The sequence below is a fragment of the Colias croceus genome, chromosome 17 (genome assembly GCF_905220415.1).
Source record: "Colias croceus chromosome 17, ilColCroc2.1".
Classification (NCBI taxonomy): domain Eukaryota; kingdom Metazoa; phylum Arthropoda; class Insecta; order Lepidoptera; family Pieridae; genus Colias; species Colias croceus.
In genome coordinates, this window is record NC_059553.1 from 4848926 (window position 1) to 4871001 (window position 22076).

The 22076-nt window shown below is 34.4% G+C and overlaps 2 protein-coding genes across 2 annotated transcripts; one reads left to right on the top strand and one right to left on the bottom strand.

Annotated features, from left to right (window-relative positions):
- The first annotated feature begins 11320 nt into the window (after positions 1 to 11320).
- On the top strand, positions 11321 to 16468 carry LOC123699298. The gene is made up of 6 exons (XM_045646223.1): positions 11321 to 11464; positions 11546 to 11729; positions 12333 to 12525; positions 14663 to 14721; positions 14812 to 15072; positions 16120 to 16468. Exons 1-6 carry the CDS (start codon positions 11462 to 11464, stop codon positions 16305 to 16307), a joined length of 888 nt encoding a protein of 295 aa, XP_045502179.1. The 5' UTR covers positions 11321 to 11461; the 3' UTR covers positions 16308 to 16468.
- A 767-nt stretch (positions 16469 to 17235) lies between these two features.
- On the bottom strand, positions 17236 to 18606 carry LOC123698885 (allergen Tha p 1-like). The gene is made up of 3 exons (XM_045645697.1): positions 18540 to 18606; positions 18114 to 18304; positions 17236 to 17532 (listed from the first exon to the last, which is right to left on the bottom strand). Exons 2-3 carry the CDS (start codon positions 18301 to 18303, stop codon positions 17342 to 17344), a joined length of 381 nt encoding a protein of 126 aa, XP_045501653.1. The 5' UTR covers position 18304; positions 18540 to 18606; the 3' UTR covers positions 17236 to 17341.
- Between the last annotated feature and the right edge of the window lie 3470 nt (positions 18607 to 22076).

Genomic DNA, 22076 nt, shown 5'->3' on the forward strand with positions numbered 1-22076 from the left:
GCAGAATTTGATATGTGTTCGCACTGTGATATATTTTTTTCTCAAATCCAGCAAAAGAGCAGGCGACTCACCTTCTGCAAGGTTGTTGCCGCCCATGAGCGTTCGCAGTGTCAGGGACTCTACAAGCTTTTTGCTGGTTTTTGATAGTACTATTATGAAAAAAACCTATATTAAATCAAATAAATAGATCATTATAATAGGTTATTATTTGGTAAGTATCATTTTTATTAAATATATTTAAATAAATTTAAAATATATACAAAGCGGTTTATAAATACTATTTATGCCAATTCAATACGCCTGCTTTTTATTAAGAGTTAACTCGATAGATGTAGAACTGGCCTGTCATAATTCTACAGGAAAAAATAATTTCCTTTGTTAAAAAATTTAATAAAAGTAGGCATAACCCCTATAAAAATAACTATCATATCTGCAAATTCGCATAACTACCTAAAAGTGTAACAAATATGAAATAACCCACTAAAAACATTTCTTTGAACTTTCAACTTTCCTAAAATAAGGAATGTCTGTCCGTCGTGGGCTCTTGATCTATTAGATTTACTAAAAAAATTACATTTCTATTTTATACAGATGTATGAAAAAAGGTCAATCCACGTCATTCAATTCATACAGCGAGACGTCATTAGTCATTACCTTGACTATGGGAGAACAATATAATATTATCTTCAACTAAATATGTTTACAACAAATATCATATTCAATGGTCTAGTGAACATTACTAAAACAAAGTTTGAATAGATCTGATATACCTACTAGTACGTTACAAAAAATCAGTTATTGTAGTTAAGATATATGCCTTAATTAACTTCAGGATTTTCCCTCGATCTTTTATACAAAAAAATAAAAATAGAACGGAAGTCTAGAAAACATGCGTCATGATTTAATAGTGTTTTGTCTCCATTTTTGCGTCATTATGGTCGAGAACCATAAATAGTAATTACCTACTGCTTGAACTCGTATTACGAGTTCGTCTAACCACGTTTTGGCGACGGCGTCATTACGATTCTGATTGCTAATGTATAGGGGCACATAAAAAATGAGATTTGGCCTTTACTGTAAACTGTCCCATGACCACAAACGTATAAAAAAATTATATATGCCACTTAAAGCTTAATGCATCGTATTAAAACGGTCATTAACGTAATATAGATTGTTGAAATAACAATAGTAATCGATAACGTGAGCACATAAATTTATTTAATCATTTAATTATCTATTGATGAATTAGAATAATTTTATGAAATCACTATTCTGAACCTGGTTGGCAATATCTCAACGAAACATCTCGATTATTCAGCCCCATCTTAAATAATGAAATCTCTAAAAAGCACCTAATCTTATCCTTATAAGCTACTGTTTCAATAAACATTTTTAAAAGATAAAAAATTGTCACTGACCGCCTGACCCTGACCTACGACAATTTTGTCACAACACTAAGAGCTAACTAGATGTTGGATTGTTGGCTAGACCATGTCATCAAATAAACCGCATGCTGCATATTGTAAAGGCATAGAAATTTGATTTCCTTTTGATTGTTTTCTAAGTATCACGATTAGATGCTATAGGTAACCACATTGATTGAATAGTTGTCCTTGATAAAGGAGTCGCGGTATATTGTTTTTTTTCTATAAATTGTAAGTTATTATATATTTACAGTTATGTTAGAATAATTAATATTACAAATAATTTATTTTTAATTATTTTTATACATATAAAAAAACAAAAACATTAAACGTCTGCTTTAAATCTACAATTCTTGTAACACGTATTATTTCTAATAAAAACTTATTTTTGGCCACAATTATCAGACTTTTTTATATCTTATATATATGTTGTACATATACTTATATAAAAAATAGTGAGAAACAAGTTTAGCACATATCAACGTATGCTCACGACATAATATAACGATGTTACATTTTTTGCAGGAGGAATTTGCCTTTCGTCATATTTCAGAAGGACAAATCGTATAGTAAATACGTTTTTTTTTTACGGAAGGCCTCCTCAGTACTTTCTTACGATGTACCAGATACTTCATTTGGCAACAACTTGGATGGGAGGAACTCATTAATATTTTTCTGCCTATAAATTAACACCAGATAAGGTTATATTTCCTATCTGAGAGGTTGTTTATCATTCCGTACCACAGATCGCACGACACTTGACTCGACAACAAGCTTATATGCTCACGTGTGTACCATTTCCATCCGATGCAATCTTTACTGACTATTTAAATTAATTAATAACAATTAATGTACATCTTAAATAGAAACAAATGTTTATCCATGAATATACGTAACAGAATAAATAGCTGGAAAAAAACAAAGGCTCACACGACCTTTAAGCATCGGTGGCAACTAGATCTTATTAAGCGCTACACACTACATCGAAGGCCAATACGCCCATTATATTGTCCACTTGCATTTATTTTGCATTGGATACTATTAATTACAGAGCCTCTTTGAAGAACAATGGATTAGTAATCTGTTCCTCGTGTTATTAAAAAGGTATGCTCCTTTTTAGGTTGGACCCTGTACATATGCTTCGGATGTACATTGTACATAGTTTGTAATGTACGAAACATAAGCAAGAGTTGTGCCCCTTGGCTGCCTTTGGTTAATTATTTGGAGATACTTTTCTGTGACTTTTACAGTAAGTTACATATTAATAATAATTGTTCTTGTGAAGCTGCATTATGTATCAATATCCCAGTCATTACTTTCTTCGATTGCTAGATAAAATATTTTTTTATAAATAAGTTTAACAAATACCAAACTTATAAGATTTGATAGTTTTTAATAATTTTGTAATTTAAAAATAAATCATGATCATTAAAATATAAACGGGTTGAACCCTCGTGTCGGGTCTCGTGCAAAAATCCGATGTCTACGAGTAAAATATCTTTGTCACAGTATCAATAAAATCAGCAGCAATCAGCCAGTATTCAATCTATTTTTAATACACGAGATTTAGACGTTTCAATTATAACAGCACTTGATTGCAGTATCACTATCACTATAGTATAAAACAAAGTCGCTTTCTCTATCCCTATGTCCCTATGTCCGTTTGTTTGCTTAAATCTTTAAAACTATGCAAGGGATTTTGATGTGTCAAAAAATGAATGTATTTTTTAATTAGCGGGAGTTTCGGATGTTCGTATAAATTAGATCACTAATTAACCTCACTGAAATTACGAATAACATTTTATCGTAATTTTTTTTAATCAAAAACCTCAGTGTAAAATTAATTATTCTAGCAATTACATGGCCAATGGAATTTTTACACTATGAGGTAATTCCCACTTGTCATACGTTTGAAAATAAAGGTCTTTCATTAAATATAATGGGAAAACTTGTGAATTTTACGCATGGATTTAATTAAATTGTTTACTGGTCTTGTTTGGTAAACAACGAGTTTATTTTGTCATGGTTATAGAACAATTTTTTGTACCACTATATTTTATTATTTTCTCGCTCCTGTTATTGTAAAAAGTCCTACGTGAAGTGTCAAATAGAGCTTTTAAATTAAAGTTAAATATAAGACAAAATATCGGTGTATTTGCATGAAATTGGGCATGTAGATAGATCATATGACCCGTAGGCGTCCGGTAAGAAAAGATTTTCGAAAATTCATACCCTAGCTTTGCCCTGCGGTTTCAGTCAGTTATCTATATATATAAAACTCAAAGGTGACTGATATAGTGATCTATCAACGCACAGCCCAAACCACTGGACGTATCGGGCTGAAATTTGGCATGCAGATAGATGTATTGGGCATGTAGATAGATCTTATGACACGTAGGCGTCCGGTAAGAAAAGATTTTCGAAAATTCATACCCTAGCTTTGCCCTGCGGTTTCAGTCAGTAATCTATATATTATATAAAACTCAAAGGTGACTGATATAGTGATCTATCAACGCACAGCCCAAACCACTGGACGTATCGGGCTGAAATTTGGCATGCAGGTAGGTATCCCCTAAGAAAGGATTTGGATCAATTCTACCCCCAAGGGGATTAAATAAGGGATGAAAGTTTGTATGAAACTATGTCAATTTTATACCGATCGGGCTTAGAGTAAGTAAGGATTTTGTAAAATTCCACCTCTAAGGGGATAAAATATGTGATTAAAGTTTTGTAGTTTTGTAGGCCCTAAGTTTTTACATACGCTAAAAAAATGTACCAAAGCCGCATAAAATATACCTAATTAATATTAATACTTCTTAACGCGAGCGAAGCCGCGGGTAAAAGCTAGTATATTTATAAAATTGCCGTTTTAGGTACGTTTAAGAAAATAAGTACTGTGTATTATATTTTTATCTAATTTTGATTCAAAACATCTCCTTGTTATGTATTTGATCTTTCGATCACTATATTTCATTACGAAACCCTCAGCACGAAATGTTTTGGTTAAAACATCGATTAATTTTATAAGATATTTAAAAAATGTACTTTATATCCTTTTTATATCATACCTATAATCCTGTCACACACTATTTATATATTAGGATACTGCATCATATGTTGTACAATCTAGAAGGAATCAGCTAAATGGAGCCTTTAAATAGGTTTTTAATTCAGGGAGATTTTTAATTTTTGGATGTAGGTAAGGGCTTCTTTTTTACATCGGTGAAACATCTCATTTCAATGAGAATTTTATTTATGCCGCGGGTGCAGTCGCGGGTGGAAAGCTAGTATAATATAATATGTTATATACATTCTATTCTTAAGTAGTCAAATTGTAACCTTTCTAGATATAGCTAGGTCATTGTATATATTTTAATTATATTGAATTATCGTATGTAATTAATACACGGTAGTTCCTTTTATAATTAAAATTAAATTTTACAGTTTTTTATGGTTAGGAAAATACGTTGAAAACAGAAATATTCAGGATAATTTTCACCCAGTCATGTATAGATGACCGCCTCCTTGGTACAGTGGTTGACGCGTGAGCGTAGTACCGAGGTGTCCTGGGTTCGATTCCCGGTGGAGACGAAGAAAAAAAAATGTCTCGGTCTGGTAGGACACAGAAGGTCGATCACCTACTTGTCCCTAAAGAAAAATCGATCAGTGAAACAGATATATGCATATAATGCATCTGCCCCTTACCCCACTACGGGGACATGGGACTTCACTTTCACATGTATAGATAGTAATAGATAGCAGTAATCCATATCAAATTGAATTTATAATAACATGCTGTTTAATTACGCTAATAATAGGTTTACGTTGAAATGTGATCTATAAGATCAAAGGTTACGGTTCAAGCGACAATTTATTATAATATATAAAGCTACACTACCACTCACTGACTGACTCACTGACATCGGGTTTCTCGGAAACTACGTGGAAAGTTGGGGGGATTTTGACGTGGACGTGTAGAGGTGCTCCCAGTGACCACCGGAAAAATATAGCGAACTCCAACACCCTGGACAAGAGGGTGGACCCCTGGAGGTGCGCAAAAACGGTGATACCTGGAGGGGGGGTGTCTGAACAAAAAATGCTCGGAACTGGTGGCGATTACCAGGGGTGGTGGAAAAATGGGGATTTTCGCGAAAACAAGATGGCCGCCGTACTTTGCCAAAATCGCCGTTTATGAATCCTTACGTCTCAAATTTGGCACACGTGCTCTGTTCGAGCCGGCGAATCGATCGGTGCCCCGTTCGAGTGGCTCCGGGCCCCCGTTTCCGACTTTCATACATTGGAAAATCCAACGGCCCGCGGAAACGGTGCGAGTTGGGTGGGGGGTGTCGGAACTAAAAATGATCACCACCCTGGGACGCTACCAGGGAGCCATAGTGGGACGCTCGATTTTGGAATTTTTCCATTTTTGGCGCAAACATAAAAACGTAAATTTAGACGAGGTGGTGCAATGGAGAAATACACCAATGACGCATTCGTACTCGCCCAGCTCCCAGGATATCCAGAAAAATCCGAAATCTTAAACTTTCCCACATTTCGCGAAGACGGTCAACGGCCCGCGCAAACGGTAGCAGCTACATCTGGGGTGCTCAAACTAAACTTGTAGTAGACCTCGAGCAATTACCACAGATAGTGAAAAAAATTCAAAATGGCGGAAAAAATGGCCGCCGCCATACAAATGCTAAAATGGCCATCGCTGGTCCGATCGGGCTGAAACTTGGCACAGGGGCTTTAATCGAGCCGCACATTAAGTTGGCATACTCATAATTGAATTATCACTGCTGGTTTCCGAGTTTCATACAACGCAAAATTCGACAGCTCTCTGAAACGGCGCAAGATAGGTGGGGGGTGTAGAACTAAAAAATGATCAGAAAGATGGGGCGCTACCAGGGCAATCGAGAAATTTCAAATTGGACGCCATATTTTTTTTCAAAAATGGCCGATTTTTCGAGGCAAGATGGTGGCGCCGGTTACTTCACTATCGGTTTGAAAATTGACTTCTGTGCTCTAATCGGCCAGATTTACAAAACTGCATACTCAGAATCTCACTTCGACCGCTGGTTTCCATTTTCCATACATCACGAAATTCAACGGTTCTCTGAATCGGTGACAGGTAGGTCGGGGTCGCCGAAGTAAAAAATACTTCAAAACTTGGTCCGCTTCCAGACATATAAATTTTTTTGTTAAAAAGCGAAATTTTTTTTTTCGAAAATTTTGTATGGAAATTTCCATAGTAGGAAGGGTGATTGAATAGCAACGGCAAAGGACGGCGCCGCGGGCTGCTTGCTCTCTCGCTCTCGAAGGTCGACAGCCTCCCGGAGTAATAAATATTTATTAACTTTTGAACTACCGCATGAGCCAAGCGAGCGAAGCGAGCGAATCACGGCAGCGGCTGGCGTAAATATTTAAATAGGTAGCGAGGAGCGAAGCGACGAGCGTGTTAGGTTAACTTTTGAACTACTGCACTAGCCAAGCGAGCGAAGCGAGCAAGTCACGTCAGCGGCCGGCGTAAAAATTCAAAGAAGTAGCGAGGAGCGAAGCGACGAGCGAATTAGGTTAACTTTTGAACTACTGCACTAGCCAAGCGAGCGAAGCGAGCAAGTCAAAATATTGAAAGAAAGAGCGAGGAGCGAAGCGACGAGCGAGTTAGGTTAACTCTTGAACAGTTTATTATGAAAAGTCACTGCCCGCTATCGATAAGACGTTTCAAAAATTTTACCAATATTTGAATAAGTAATTTATAAGCAGTTTAGGTAGCGAGGAGCGAAGCGACGAGCGTGTAAGGTTAACTTTTGAACTACCACACGAGCCATGCGAGCGAAGCGAGCGAGTCACGGCAGCGGCCGGCCTAAATATTCAAATAGGTAGCGAGGAGCGAAGCGACGAGCGTGTTAGGTTAACTTTTGAACTACTTATCGCACGAGCCAAGCGAGCGAAGCGAGCGAGTCGCGGCAGCGGCCGGCCAAAATATTCAAATAGGTAGCGAGGAGCGAAGCGACGAGCGTGTTAGGTTAACTCTTGAACAGTTTATTATGAAAAGTCACTGCCCGCTATCGATAAGACGTTTCAAAAATTTAATAACATTTGAATAAGTAATTTATAAGCAGTTTCGACTGACTGTAGAATCGCTGTTAGCAGATGTTACAAATGGAAAGGAAATTCGAATGCATTTTCAAATGACTGAAGATTTCTGCCCTGGGATGAGCCGCGAGCTGCTTGCAGCTCGCGCACCACGCACCCTCGAAGGTGGACAGCCCCCCGGAATAGAAAATATTTGAATGGGGAATTTATAAGCATTACCGACTGACTGTAGAATCGCTGTTAGGAGATGTAACAAATGGATAGGAAATTCGAATGCATTTTCAAATGACTGAAGATTTCTGCCCTGGTATGCTTCGCGGGCTGCTTGCAGCCCGCGCACTACGCTCCCTCGAAAGTGGACAGCCTCCCGGAGTGGAAAATACTTGAATGGGGAATTTATAAGCATTAACGACTTACTGTAGAATCGCTGTTAGCAGATGTAACAAATGGACAGAAATTTGAATATACTTTCAAATGACTGCCCTATTGTTTCAACCCAGGGGCAAAAGGGGCTCGCGGGCTGCTTGCAGCCCGCGCACAACGCACCAGCTAGTCTTATTAATAACGATAAAACATTACATTAAGTATGCATTTTTACTGGAAGTGTCGATCTTTAATTTATTTTTTTATTAGATACGGATAAACCAGAAAGGTACCGACTGTAAACATATTTATTTAGAGCTTTCTTTTAATGCTAAGTGTTTAAAAGCGCAAGTAGAGACCGTATCAGCTTTAACTGGGAATTTTTATTTTTATTAAAAGTACCAAATGCAGATTAAAATATGAAATGACCTAGAAAATATTTGACATGTTTTACTTTCAACATACAGATATACACGCAAATATAGACAATATTAATATAACTTAGTAGGCAGAGGAATATATAACATATTCCTCGGAGATGCCTTTACTGCGGTCTGCACCTCGATGCAATCTTCAATTTTTGCTCCAGTTATCTATAACGAAATAGAGAACATACCTATAAGCTCTATTTACAAAGATAAACTCAAACTCAAACTCAAACATTTATTTATTCAATTAGACTTCTTCAAGAAGCACTTTTGAATCGTCAATACATATTTTTAACATTTACCACCGATTCGGAAAGAGTTAGGTATCTATGGAGAAGAATCGGCAAGAAACTCCATAGTTGCTCTTTTAAATCCTTTCAGTATTACAATTTAATTTTACAAAATATGTTAGTAACTGTACGTATATATTATCATAATATTATGCCAAAGAACTGTCCTGTGGTTTTACATAATTTTTAAATTTAGCACTACTAAACTCTTTAATACTATGAGGAATTCTGTTGTTAAAAAGTATACCTTGGCCCATAAATGAATTTTTAACTTTAGCTAACCGGTAAAATGGCATTTCAATTTTATTTCTGTTCCTTGTGCCATAACGGTGTCTATCTCCTACTCTTGTGTGTAAGTCTGCGTTTTTGTGTACATATAAAATATTATTAAATATATACTGTGATGGTACAGTGATATTATACACTATACAATTACTATTATAATTTGCACATAATTGTACAACCTAAAAAATTTTACGAAAGGGCTAACGCTATGGGTAATATTTTAAGAACAGAGCTTTATTGTGAAACTTTACAATATTTGTGTCATCATTTAAATTTTTATTCAACGTACAGTATACTAAGCCAAAGCCTCCCATGGTAACTCTTAGAATTAACATTCTTTTCGTTTATTACGTTGCTACCGCAAAAGATATCTTTGCTATTTTTCCGTAAGAATGTTTTAAACGTAGCAAATGTACGATTTTCACACGACTGCTTGTTTAATAAATATTAGGTAGTTAATGATTGGTATCAGATTCTGAACGTCAAAATTTTCCAAAACCACCTACGTCAGTATGAGAATTTCAAGGCTATAATCAAAACAAAACAAAGTAATTGTTACGGCTTGTTTGTAAACTTGCATAATAATTTATGTGCCTATCCTACTAAAAAATGTGAGTTCAACTCGAATTTAAAAAAAGAAACAATTATATAACCTTGATTATACCTATATGTTAATATACATTAAAAGGAGATTTATATAATATAACTTTTTAGTTTTTAGTCTGTGTTTTTAGTACTTACGTAAATCGACCCATATTATCAGTTTAATATTATAATTTTTAAGGAGCATGTACATTGTACTATGTTGAGCTTCCGTAAAAACTTAAATCTGCTGAAAACGCGTTTTCATCTAGATTTCAGGCCAAATATATTTAGTTCCTGAAGAAAAGGAAACATTTATTTCAGATTTTTAAACAAAATTATTTACGAAAGAACAATGCATAGCGTGCAAAAAAATTGTGGTTATTTGTGCAATAGAAAGTTTCACGAGTGCTTAAAAATAAATTATGTAAAATAATGTGAAAGGTCAAAATGTAACCTGAAAGATGGTAGTTAAATTTCATACAAACATGTACACTTTAATGGTTTATATAATAATTTGTAAAGACAACAGACTCAAAGAAAGGTCCTATTTGTTCTGAGAAAACAAATACCCAAAACTTTCTTTTTTATGTAGATTCTCCTGAGCCGGAGAGACAAATTTAAAATTGTTATCAATCAACTCCTTTTATAATTATATTATGACGTTATCTATGCGTAAGTATCACTACATAGTATAAAACAAAGTCGCTTTCTCTGTCCCTATGTCCCTATGTATGCTTAATTCTTTAAAACTACGCAACGGATTTTAATGCAGTTTTTTTTTAATAAATATAATGATTCAAGAGGAAGGTTTTAGTATATAATTTATTAGGTTTTCGACAAAGCGCGCGAAGCCGCGAGCGGTAAGCTAGTGTACAATAAAACAGTATCCAGACTGTTCCTGTGCATTAAATAATCAAAAAATCTAATACGGCTTTCCAGGCGGTAAAATCTATACCTACATATAATAAATCTGTAGAAGGGTCAATTCTGTACATTGAAAATATTGAAAAAATAACTAGCAGGGGGTGTTACTGGATCGATACCAAACCCAAATATGTGATTAAAAAAATTTTTGTCTGTCTGTCTGTCTGTCTGTCTGTCTGTCTGTCTGTCTGTATGTGAAGACATCACGTGAAAACTACCGGTTCGATTTCGATGAAACTTGGTATAATTATACCTTATTATCCTGGGCGTAAAATAGGATACTTTTTATCCTGGAAAAATACGTAGAAAAAAAATTAATCTCAATTTTTCAGTTATCCATAGACGTTGTTCTGTAGTAGGTACCGCGAACACACGTTGCGTATTATTATAGACCTAGCCGTATTTGGGTCCAATAGATATTTATAAGATATGTCATTGTCCGAGTTACTCAAAATGGAGAAATAAACCATCCACGCAAAGACCGACATCCGCGCGGACGGAGTCGCGGGCGGAAGCTAGTATTAAAATAAAATGTGACTTCGTCGTGAAAAAAGAGCATGCGTTTCTATCCTAAAATCATGCAATTTCACGTGATATCCTGTGTATAATATTTTACAATACGTTAATAATTTAGTTAATACTTTTTGTCTCAAAGCTAAAGGCATAAAAGTTTTCCAACCATAAAAGTTTTCCTTAATTGCTGTTATTCAAAACAAATTAGCTCTATTCTACATAATAAAATATAAAAAGACAGTATTATGATCACGACAATCAAATTACTGAAACCAATTATCGATGACAATAACATACCGAGATTAACATATTTCTATTGAACTAAACACTGTCGTCTGTAATCGTGGATTTATTTGAATAATTCCTGAGAAATACGATAATTATAGTAACGCCATGTATTAGTGCGAGTTTTTACGCACCAGCTAGCTAATGGAATAATGTTCTGAGGAACAAATTAGATGGTTTAAGCTTCACGCTAACTACTATAAATACTGCGGTACAACGTTAGCAGCATAAGTCACAATTGTGTCGTACAATTAGAACCACTGTAATGGTAGGTTTGAAATATTTAAAAATATAAATTCAAATTCATAGTGTTTCACAATAAAGAGTGTGTGATTTGTGATATTTTCAGATGGCTGGGAAACTTTTTGTATTGTGCTGCCTTCTGGTAGCGGTTTACGCCGACGAGAAGTACACAGACAAATATGATAACATCAACGTGCAAGAGATCTTGGATAACAAGAGGTTGCTGGTGGCTTACAGTAACTGCCTCTTGGACAAGGGCAAGTGCAGTCCTGAAGGAAAGGAATTAAAAGGTAAGCCTACATTCTCACGTTTTAAACAATGGTCACATTTTACAACTGGATTTTGGAAATAATTCCAGAGTTCTGAATGCTAAGGACTGATTAAAAAGTTATTAACACTTTTGTCATGATAGAATGATACAAATTTTAAATATATTCAGAAGAAGCACGGAGCATCTATGTTTATGATAATATTTATATTTTTTAATTATACCATTTTTATTAAAAAAAAGTAATAAGAAAAAACAAAACCGACCTTTTCAAAATAAATAAACAATACTTTTAAAAATATATATAAAAATTATAACTCAATGTTCAAGTTAAATATAAACAACGTAGCCTTGCTAGTTTTATTCATTACATTAAGGTATGCATTATGTATATATTTAATTAACGCCTAATTTATTCATTTCCTCTGTTTATTCCATAACCACAAAATAATAAAACATTAGAGGATATAATCCTTCATTTATAAAATATTAGATACTCTTCATCTACGAACCATTGTCTCATAAACTGAGAAGCGGTTATGAAATGCATAGTAATTATCACCCTAGATCCTATGATTTAACCAAGACGCAAGCAAGACGTATAATTTCATTCATAATCTCACAGATCACATGCAAGACGCTCTGGAGACGGGATGCTCTAAATGTACTGACACCCAGGAAAAAGGCAGCTACACCATTATCGAGCACTTGATCAACAAGGAGAAGGAAATCTGGAACGAGCTGACCGCCAAATACGATCCTGAGGGCAAATACAAGAAGAAGTACGAGGAACGTGCCCACGCTAAAGGTCTCAAGCTGTAAATGTAAATTTGTCTCGGATCTTGGATTTTTTGTTTACTTTTCTAATAAATTGTTAGAAATATATTTTCTTGTTTAAATTTCATCCTTGGAAATTGTGAAACAATGATTTGTTGGCTTTGGTTTTATCAATTAGTTAAAACTTTATAAATAACTTTAATTGTAATGTAAGCTACATTTTTGTTATAATTAGAATCTTGATTATATTATTCATACTTTTCCTTAACTTTATAAGATTTTAAATTATTATGGCTATAATTGCATGCAATACAAAAATATATGTACCTTATACATATATTAATTAAATATAATATTACTATATTGAAATGAAAAGAAATAATAATATAAATAGTATACATTAACCCAGAATTTTCCTCTTGTTTTTGTTGACTGTAAAGTAATATTTAATGATAATCGCTCCTCATTTTTTAAACAGAAAACACAAGTAGCTGAAATTCTACGCATAGATTAGAAACATAATTTACTTTTTTGTAACTTTAATGTAATTAAATTTACCATCGCGTGACTAAAACCCTGTTAAAAAAAAACATCGTATTATTACAAAAACAGTTAATGGTGGCTCAGTGGTGAGGACCTCGGCCTTCAGTTGAGTCGGGATTCGAGACAATGAGAAATAAATTGATTTTTCAATGTGAATGTGTTTTCAATTGATAACATCACTCGAAACGGCGAAAGGAAAACATCGTGAAGAAGTTTGTAATGCATGCGACATGCGCCAACCTGCATTAGGCATTAGACCATCGCCCGTGGTGGGTCATGGCCTGTACACTCATAGGAGGGCCGTATCCCAGCAGTGAGAATATACATATATTATGGGTAAATGATGAAAAAAGCAAAACACACTTAAAAATTCGATCGTTTCAATTGTCGAGACAAGAATAGACATTGTTGTTTTATACCTACTTTTACTTTTATTTACATTATAGGTCTTTTTTTATTGGGAATAGGGAAGCGCTTGACCACAATCTCGCCTGATGTGGTCTAAGATGGAACGCGCTTTCCTAGAAGGTACCTGTTCACTATACGCTTTACACTTTACGCTTACGCGTACGCTTGAATGTATTCACTTTGATCTATTGATATTAAAAAGAAAATATTCTGCATTGTTATAATTTATTTCTTTCATATTTGAGTATTCAATAAATAAGCGTAGATCTGATGAAAAGTTACAATATTAATGTTTCAAGTTTTGATTATATGCGACTGATTACGGTTGAAATAAAAAGTACCACAGAATACTCAAAAGTAAATAGAAAAGTAGAGCGAGGGCTCACTATTGAATTTAAACCAAAAACCGGGACTACAAGACTATAAAAAAGTAAAGAAATTTTGAAAATATTTCATGTGAATATTTTTGGATTGTTAACGTTGCAACTGCTCCATCGGTAAAGGAAACACGTCTTCGAGATCGACTGCACCCTACTATAGTCACCCATGTAATGCATTATGACTGGAAAATCATTATTTGTTGTTGGATCCCAATAAACAAATAATAAAGATATCAATCACCCTTATGTAGTAGAGCTTTTAAACGCCATAAAATTATGTACGCACACAACATTGTAAAAGACTTAAACCGCACTCTGATAAAAATTTCGCGGTTTTGCCAATATTCAAATTTACATTTGTCTTGAATTTCATGACATCCTAGTTTATAGTTGTAGTAGGTATATAAAAGGTAAAATAAATTTTCTGAAATATGAAATGAAAAAATACAATAATTATTATTATAGAGCAAGTTATAGAGTAAAAAGGTGAATAGTCAAATACCACAATAAATCCATAGGTACTAATATTATAAATGCGAAAGTTACTCTGTCTGTCTGTCTGTTTCTCTGAACCAATTTGCATGAAATTTTGTATAGTCATATTTTGATACCCGAGAAAGGAAATAGGATAGGTTTTATGCCGGAAATCCCACGGGAACGGGAACTATGCGGGTTTTTCTTTGACTGCGTGGGCGATGCCGCGGGTGGAAAGCTAGTGCTATATAAAATTGACGTTATATTGTACGTAGGTAGTTAACTAATGAACAGAACATTGTATATTGTTTGTTTTGAAGATTTCTAGAAGGTGTCACATAATATTAATTAATTGTCTTATTCTTTACGTTAGCTATGTATACTCATCCGTAATGATTAATGATTTGAACCATTATAATAGTCAATTATCCCGTTAATTACAACGTGATTACAATGCTAGTTCAATTTAATGCCCAGCATAATGCAAATAAAACAATTGCTGAAGAACGCGTTATATATAAGTGCATTTTACTCCAAAGGAATCATTGTGTAAAAAAGTAACTAAGCCTGTAACCGTTTTCAAGCCTTATATTAATTTTAAGATGAATTATATACTACTTATACTATTTGGTCTGACAGCATTTGCATATGCTGAACATTACACGGATAGATATGACGACATGGACGTTGATGAAATCCTACAAAATAGAAGATTAGTGACGTCATACATAAAATGTTTAATGAATAAAGGGCGGTGCACTCCGGAAGGTATCGAAATAAAAGGTAAGCTTTCTTCTGCATACTTGCGACAGCTCACTATAACTAATTTCATATGATGAGGATATTACTAAATAAAATATCATACTCGGTACACTATATTTTGTACTTTAAAATATCATTATCTCCACGGAGTTGTATTTCCACCTTCACATTCTAACGACTCATCCATGTTCCATACTCTACAATGCTCCTCCCTCTATCTTTACAATACATGAATGTATAGGTTCAACTTTAAACTCCTCATTAAAGTAAAAAATATAATACATTAAAGGTTATTTCCGTACCATACTCATAAAAAACCTTACATATCTTTATTTCCGACTTTTTAGGTACATACCTACATAAAATTTCATAGCGCCGATCCTCCAATTAACATAATTACTGTTAAAACAATAAGTACCTTCACTAAATTAAGCATCTGTACTTGAATGTTTTCTGCGAAGTGAACAAACATAATTAAATATACTCATATTAAAAGCACCAAGGCATAAACAATACAAGGTTTTTTGATTCGTAAGAATAATTTACATTTATTATCATTTTTATAAATAGTTTAACGTCATTTCCAATATGCTTTTATGCAATACTAGGTTTCCGCCCGCGGCTTCGCCCGCGCAGTCAAAGAAAAACCCGCATAGTTCCTGATCCCGTGGGATTTCCGGGATTGCGTCATTTTCCCGGGATAAAAAGTAGCCTATATCCTTTCTCGGGTATCAAAATATCTCCATACCAAATTTCATGAAAATTGGTTCAGTAGTTCAGGCGTGATTGAGTAACAGACAGACAGACAGAGTTACTTTCGCGTTTATAAAATTAGTATGGATTAAGAAGTATTATTTTCTTAAACATTTCGACACAAGCGTTCAGCTCTATATAGAGCTTAACTTTATATTCTTCACATGTTTGTTTTTAGCAGTAAATATATATTGAGTTTTATAGCATTCAAATTTATTATAAATAAGTTTATTTATAGTAAAAATTTAATTAATATAATCTGACAGACTTAAAAACTAAGAAAGAATTAACAAAATTTTTCTCCTTCAATTGCAGTTCACGTAAAAGATGCCATGCAAACGGGCTGTGAAAAGTGTACGGAAAAACAGAAGAAAGGCGCAAGAAAAGTGGTTAAATTCATTCGGGAAAATGAAAAAGATGCTTGGAAGGATCTGCTGAAAAAATACGACCCAAAGGACGAATACAAAGAAATTTACGAAGCATTCCTTGCTAAAGAAGATTGAGCTTTTCATTATTATCATGTTGAGAAAAAATCTCCATGACATGGTTTATCCTAAGCTTTGTACGTGATTATAATGTAATCCTGATTAAAAATAATAGCAATTGTACCAAAACTATAATTTAATTTTAAACGTAGGATTGAATAAATGCAGTTTTTAATGGGTCACCGAGTTTTAATTATTACTAGCTTACCGCCCTCGGCTTCGCCCGCTACTAAAACCTTCCTCTTGAATCACTCTATATTAAAAAAAATTGGTTGTCTGTAATGTCGGTTTACTGACGATAGTTGAACGTGACAACGATTATGTTTCTTTGTCGCTCGTTCCGCGCTCTCGCTTGCACTTCATGCCTTACATGGAACGCCTCAGAGCGAGGTAACGCCGCATGAGTCATGTTTTTTCGTGCGTGCAGCCGGATCTATCGAATTATAAGACGTTGTCACGTTAAAAAAATTGGTTGTCTGTAAAGTCGGTTTACTGACGATAGTTGAACGTGACAACGTCCGATTGTGCTTCTTTGTCGCTCGTTTCGTGCTCTCGCTTGCACTTCAAGCCTTACACGGAACGTCACGTCAAAAACCGCATCAAAATCCGTTGCGTAGTTTTAAAGATTTAAGCAAACAAAGGGACATAGGGACAGAGAAAGCGACTTTGTTTTATACCATGTAGTGATTATCAGTACCTATAATTAATTCATAATGGATATAACAAAGACCAATAGTAATAAGAAAAAATATGTTCCTGTTAAATTCAGTATGAAGTCCAATACTATACCAATGCTTAACTCAAAATAATCAAATATGTAGTTACAAATGGTACCTATATTAAACTTTTTGAAAATATGAGACTACGTATGTTAAATAGCCGTTGTCGTTTCGGCGGAAAACTAAAACACCTTATACATAAGATAAAGGTGAGAAAAAGTCAAGTAACGAATTCAACAGTATCTTTATTTGAAATTTATCACAGATTCTATGTTATAAAACATAAATAATAAATAAATTTATGACTGTGATACGATTAAGGCTATTTAACCCTTAAGCCTTAATCGACTTCAGTTCACTCTCATATTTCGTAACATACTTCTTGCTTGGGTCATATTTGTGCACGAGTTGGTTCCAGAAGTCCGATTCGTGGTTTATGAGATGTGTGATCACCAACCGAGTACCGTTTTTCTGTGCATCAGTACATTTACCGCAGTAGTTCTCAAGAGCTTCCTTAATATGAGCTGCAAAAGGAAATGTAAGGTCAGCATAATATCATTATGTACGTAAAAAACAATTTTCTTCAAGTAAGATAATAGGAAGCACCTTGAAGTTTATGATATTTGTCAGATTTAAAACAAAAACTTCAAATTTAGTCGCGTTTTTCCTGGTAGGAATGAATAGTGAAAAATCTTAGAGTTATGTGCTTGCTTGTATTGACAAGAAACGGTCAGGTATTTAAAGAATTACAATGCAAGCTTAAGGTTGTTATTTTTAATGTAAAAAATACTACGATTATTACGAGAGCGAGTGTTTGAATGGGAAGTTGTAAGCTACTAAACCGTTGCACATTTAATTTTGCTTCGAGAAAATATAAACTATGTTTTAACATGAAACACTTAAATTAAATAAGGTAAATTAAATATAACAACATCATAATTAATTTACTGTCATAGGTATAATAATTACTTTGTCTTGTCACAGAACATAATTGTATCGCATTACAGAAACAACTTATTCCTGAAATCCAGCATTATGCGAATATAAACCTTTGTTGTTCCTATTAAATTAAAGAAACAATTCCCTAGAATTATTGTATACTTACACCGCAATTCTTTTCCTTCGGGTGAGCATTTTCCCTGTTCCAAAGCACATTTCACATACGGTACCAGTAACCGCCGGTTATTCAGGATCTCTTTTAAATCAATACCATCATATTTGTTTGTGTAGGTGTCCGGCCGCGCGTTTGAAACAACCGCGAGAGCAATAACACAAAATGCAATAAGGTACTTCATCCTAGAAATAAAAATTTCATTATAAAATATTAAATAATACGATTATTTTAAAAATAAAAAAAATTGAGCAAGCGACATCGAAAAACAATAATATGTATTCGGGTCTAAAGAGGATAAAAAAAATTGACGAATTCTGAACACAATTTTTACACTTAAAATTTCAGCATTTAAGCTGTTCACTATTCAAAATAAAGATTTGCTATAGAAAATGAAAAAAAAAATCGCACTTTTAATACCTTTATAGATCACTTAATAAAAATTGCAAGCCCTTTCACACGTAAGTACTTAATGCACGTTCTTAACAAGATTGAGATCTTTATATAGAGAATAGTGACTACGAACTACAAAACGGGTTTGCCCTTTCCGAGAATAACCCTATAAACAGAAATAAATTCGACACAATATTTATATTTTTAAAGAGTTTCCAAGTTCACTTCCTCGTAGGGTTTCCCACAGATGCACTTTAAAAGTCAATTACCTATTTAGTAATCTGTTTTGTTTTGTGTGGAGTTCATTTTCGTGTATATTTGTGTTATATCATGAACATTATTTTTCTCAGCTATCTGACTGACCATCCCCACACTAGTTCATTTTTTTCTATGATAACTAAGAGGGAATTAGACTATTCAAGCATAGCCTAGGGGTTATGCTAACTTAATGGCTAACTTGGCCCTATCTATTATTAAGCTCTGCTTCTAGTTTCTCTCGTTTATTCATTATATTAGTGAGCATAATAAAACTGCTGTCATCCTACAAGTTTCAATCTATTTGTATGGAAATAATTTATGTAATTGTATTAAAATAAAAAATAGAACACTCTACATTTGTTAAAAACTAAGCTCCTATAAATAAATTGTTGGTATTATTTACTTCCACATATTCACAATTTATAAAGTCATAGGAAAACCCATAACTAGTTTATCTTCTACCTGAAAGTTCAATCACATTTGACATATTAGGCACCTACTAAACCACTTTGGCTGATTAAATTTTGCGTCAGAGCCTTCATCCCTGGAGCTCTAAAACCGGATTGTTCATTATAATTCATTTCTTTTTTTGATTTATGATATCTAAAATAATAACTAATGAAAAACTTTATCTAAGACTTTGCTCTTAATATTCAACAGGTAATATTTATTTATGAAAACAAAAAGAAAGTTATGTTCGTTAGATTTTTAACCGCGCCTGAATCGTAAAACGAAAATTAAGATACTACACAAAGATAGAATAGTATGTAGGCTACATTAGCTATTTTTATAATAGATATAAATCTCTAGAATCTAGATAATATAATTACATACTTCAAAAAAACTAAAAAACACTTAAGCTCATGATATTCTAGTATTGTCCCGGTCCTTGATAAGTGGTTTAAAATCGAGTCTAAAAAAGCCGGCTACATACAAACATACATACGTACAGGTGAAGCAATTATCAGCATGTTAACAATAATTTTATTATTAGAAAAACAAAAATTTATGTAGGCTATGGCACTACCATTATTCTGATGATTAGGTACCTACAACTAACAACTCTTATGTCCAAATCCGTCTAACGGTTAGGGCTGCCGGTTCGTGCAAAAGAAATATACAAACATACATCAGTATATCTACTCAAAAAACATAACACTCCTTCACAAATGGGGTAAAAAGTAGTTAGTTCTCTAATATAATACAACTAAATCTTTACGTCTCAACAGCATTTTTAGTTTTTTATGCCTTACTGTAGTTAATTTCGTTTCAAAATCAACAAAAGCAATTTCCATATTTTTTGTTTGCTACTTGTGAGTGAAATATGTTGCTTCATTTTTTGCTGGTCAGAAAAAGTCAACAGATCTTAATTATTAAAGAGATTTTGTGATTAAACATAGAATAATTTAATTTCATAAGAAATAATGCAACAATCACTTAAAATAAGTACCTGCAACAATCACTTAAAATAAGTACCTACCTATTATTATTATTATTGTATCTCACTTCCATAATACTCGGGTACCATCATAAGGAAGGTACCCGGTCCTTTGGAAGGCTTACGTGGGGACACGGATCCAACACGCAGAGGCCCTTTCGAGAACTTTACTGTGTTGTGGGACACCAGCCGCAGCCTGCCCATGACTGCACTATAGAGATACAGCCCTGGGCAGTCCGCGGCCGATGTAGGACTATTGCAAGATAAGGAAACAAAATAAACTGTGCTATGGAAAGGGATGTTAATGGACCGGAATTTAGGACTATTGAGGACTATGGCACCTGCCTTTCTACTAAAATATAGCAAAAAATTGTTGGCAGGTGGTGACTCGCCCTCTCACTGTATGGGCCCCCGAAATAAGTCGCTGCAATAGTGCGACAAGGGGGCAACATATTGTGAGCAGCTAAGGGTGGAGAGGCGTCCCTGGACTTTAAACGACGATCACGCGCTCCCTGAGGGTCCAGCATCACGTGCCCACTCGCCACTTACGCTTCGCATCCACCCTTCGAGCTAAAAGCTCTCGCGACTCCACTCTGGCCGGCCGGTTAAGGCAAGCCAGAGGTGGGGGTCCTGTCCTCGTCAGGCTTCACTCCGACCGGCCGGTGAAGGCAAGCCGGAGATGAAGACAGGGGCCTCCCCCGGGAGCACTCGGTTCCCGCGGGGTCGCTACTCCGGGGTGGCTACCCCGCCACAAGATGTCCTGCGGGTTGACTGATTGCACGGGTTGAATATCTATTGTCACATAGACAATAGATATTCCAACCGTGGGCGATGGGGTCGTCACATCCCTACGTTATATTATTTTTTCGCTTCTTACGTTTTATTAAAAGGATTGTCTTATTAAATTTTCTCTACATTTTCCAGCACATTACTTTAGTGGACGACCAGTGTGTTAATATTACTAAAAGTAAGACTACCTGTGTGTTGTTATTTTGCCGTGGTATGTGTAGCGTGATGGGTTTAGGGCGAAAAATAAAACAAAGCTGTGTTCAGTAAAAGCTCCCATTATATTCAAACTCAAACTCAAACAATACAATTTATATTTTATTCAATTAGACTTCTTTTAGAGGCACTTTCGACTCGTCATTACATATTTTTTACATTTACCACCGATTCGGAAAGCAGTAGGTATCTATGGAGAGGAACCGGCAAGGAACTCCATAGTTGCTCTTTTTTATTGACTTCATGACTTCGAGACTTGGTTATTGTATTTTAGAGCCTGATGATCATAATCTATCCCAAGTCAATTCAGTATAGTTCATATTCAGATACTATTTAATTTAAAAAACTCTTATTTTAAACTGTTTTTACATCGCAATTTGTAAATTACTTACAATTTATAAATTAAAAAATTACCTACATTTTTTTGTTATAATTAAATTTAAATAACATCTCTCATGCTTCAAGGCCTATGAATATTTTTATTCGCATAAGGCAAAATTATAAATATGATCGAGTTGAATTTACATCGAAATAATTTATTTTTAGTTATGTACACTTTTTGTTACAATTTCATGTCTATCAACCTGTATTTTATTAAAAATAATATATAGAGTGCGCAAGAGTCCAAGAAATAGTAAACTCTATAATTCTATATATAAAAATGAAACAATATTTCCCTAGGTCACGGCACCTCGCGTGAACGGCTGGACCGATTTTGTAGTACGAGGATGGTTTTTATCGAATGAAAATGTACCACGAGCGAAGCCGGGGCAGACCGCTATGCTAGTAGTAAGATGTATTAGAAACAATGAAATATAACCAAAATCATAGATACAATAAGATTTTCTAAGCTCTTCATTTCAATA

Coding starts and splice junctions, on each gene's coding strand:
- LOC123698885 (XM_045645697.1), bottom strand. CDS start 18,303: ATGAAGTACCTTATTGCATTTTGTGTTATTGCTCTCGCGGTTGTTTCA. Junction 17,533..18,113: donor CGAAGGAAAAGAATTGCGGT/GTAAGTATACAA, acceptor TTCCTTTTGCAG/CTCATATTAAGGAAGCTCTT.
- LOC123699298 (XM_045646223.1), top strand. Junction 11,730..12,332: donor TGAAGGAAAGGAATTAAAAG/GTAAGCCTACAT, acceptor ATAATCTCACAG/ATCACATGCAAGACGCTCTG. Junction 15,073..16,119: donor GGAAGGTATCGAAATAAAAG/GTAAGCTTTCTT, acceptor CTTCAATTGCAG/TTCACGTAAAAGATGCCATG.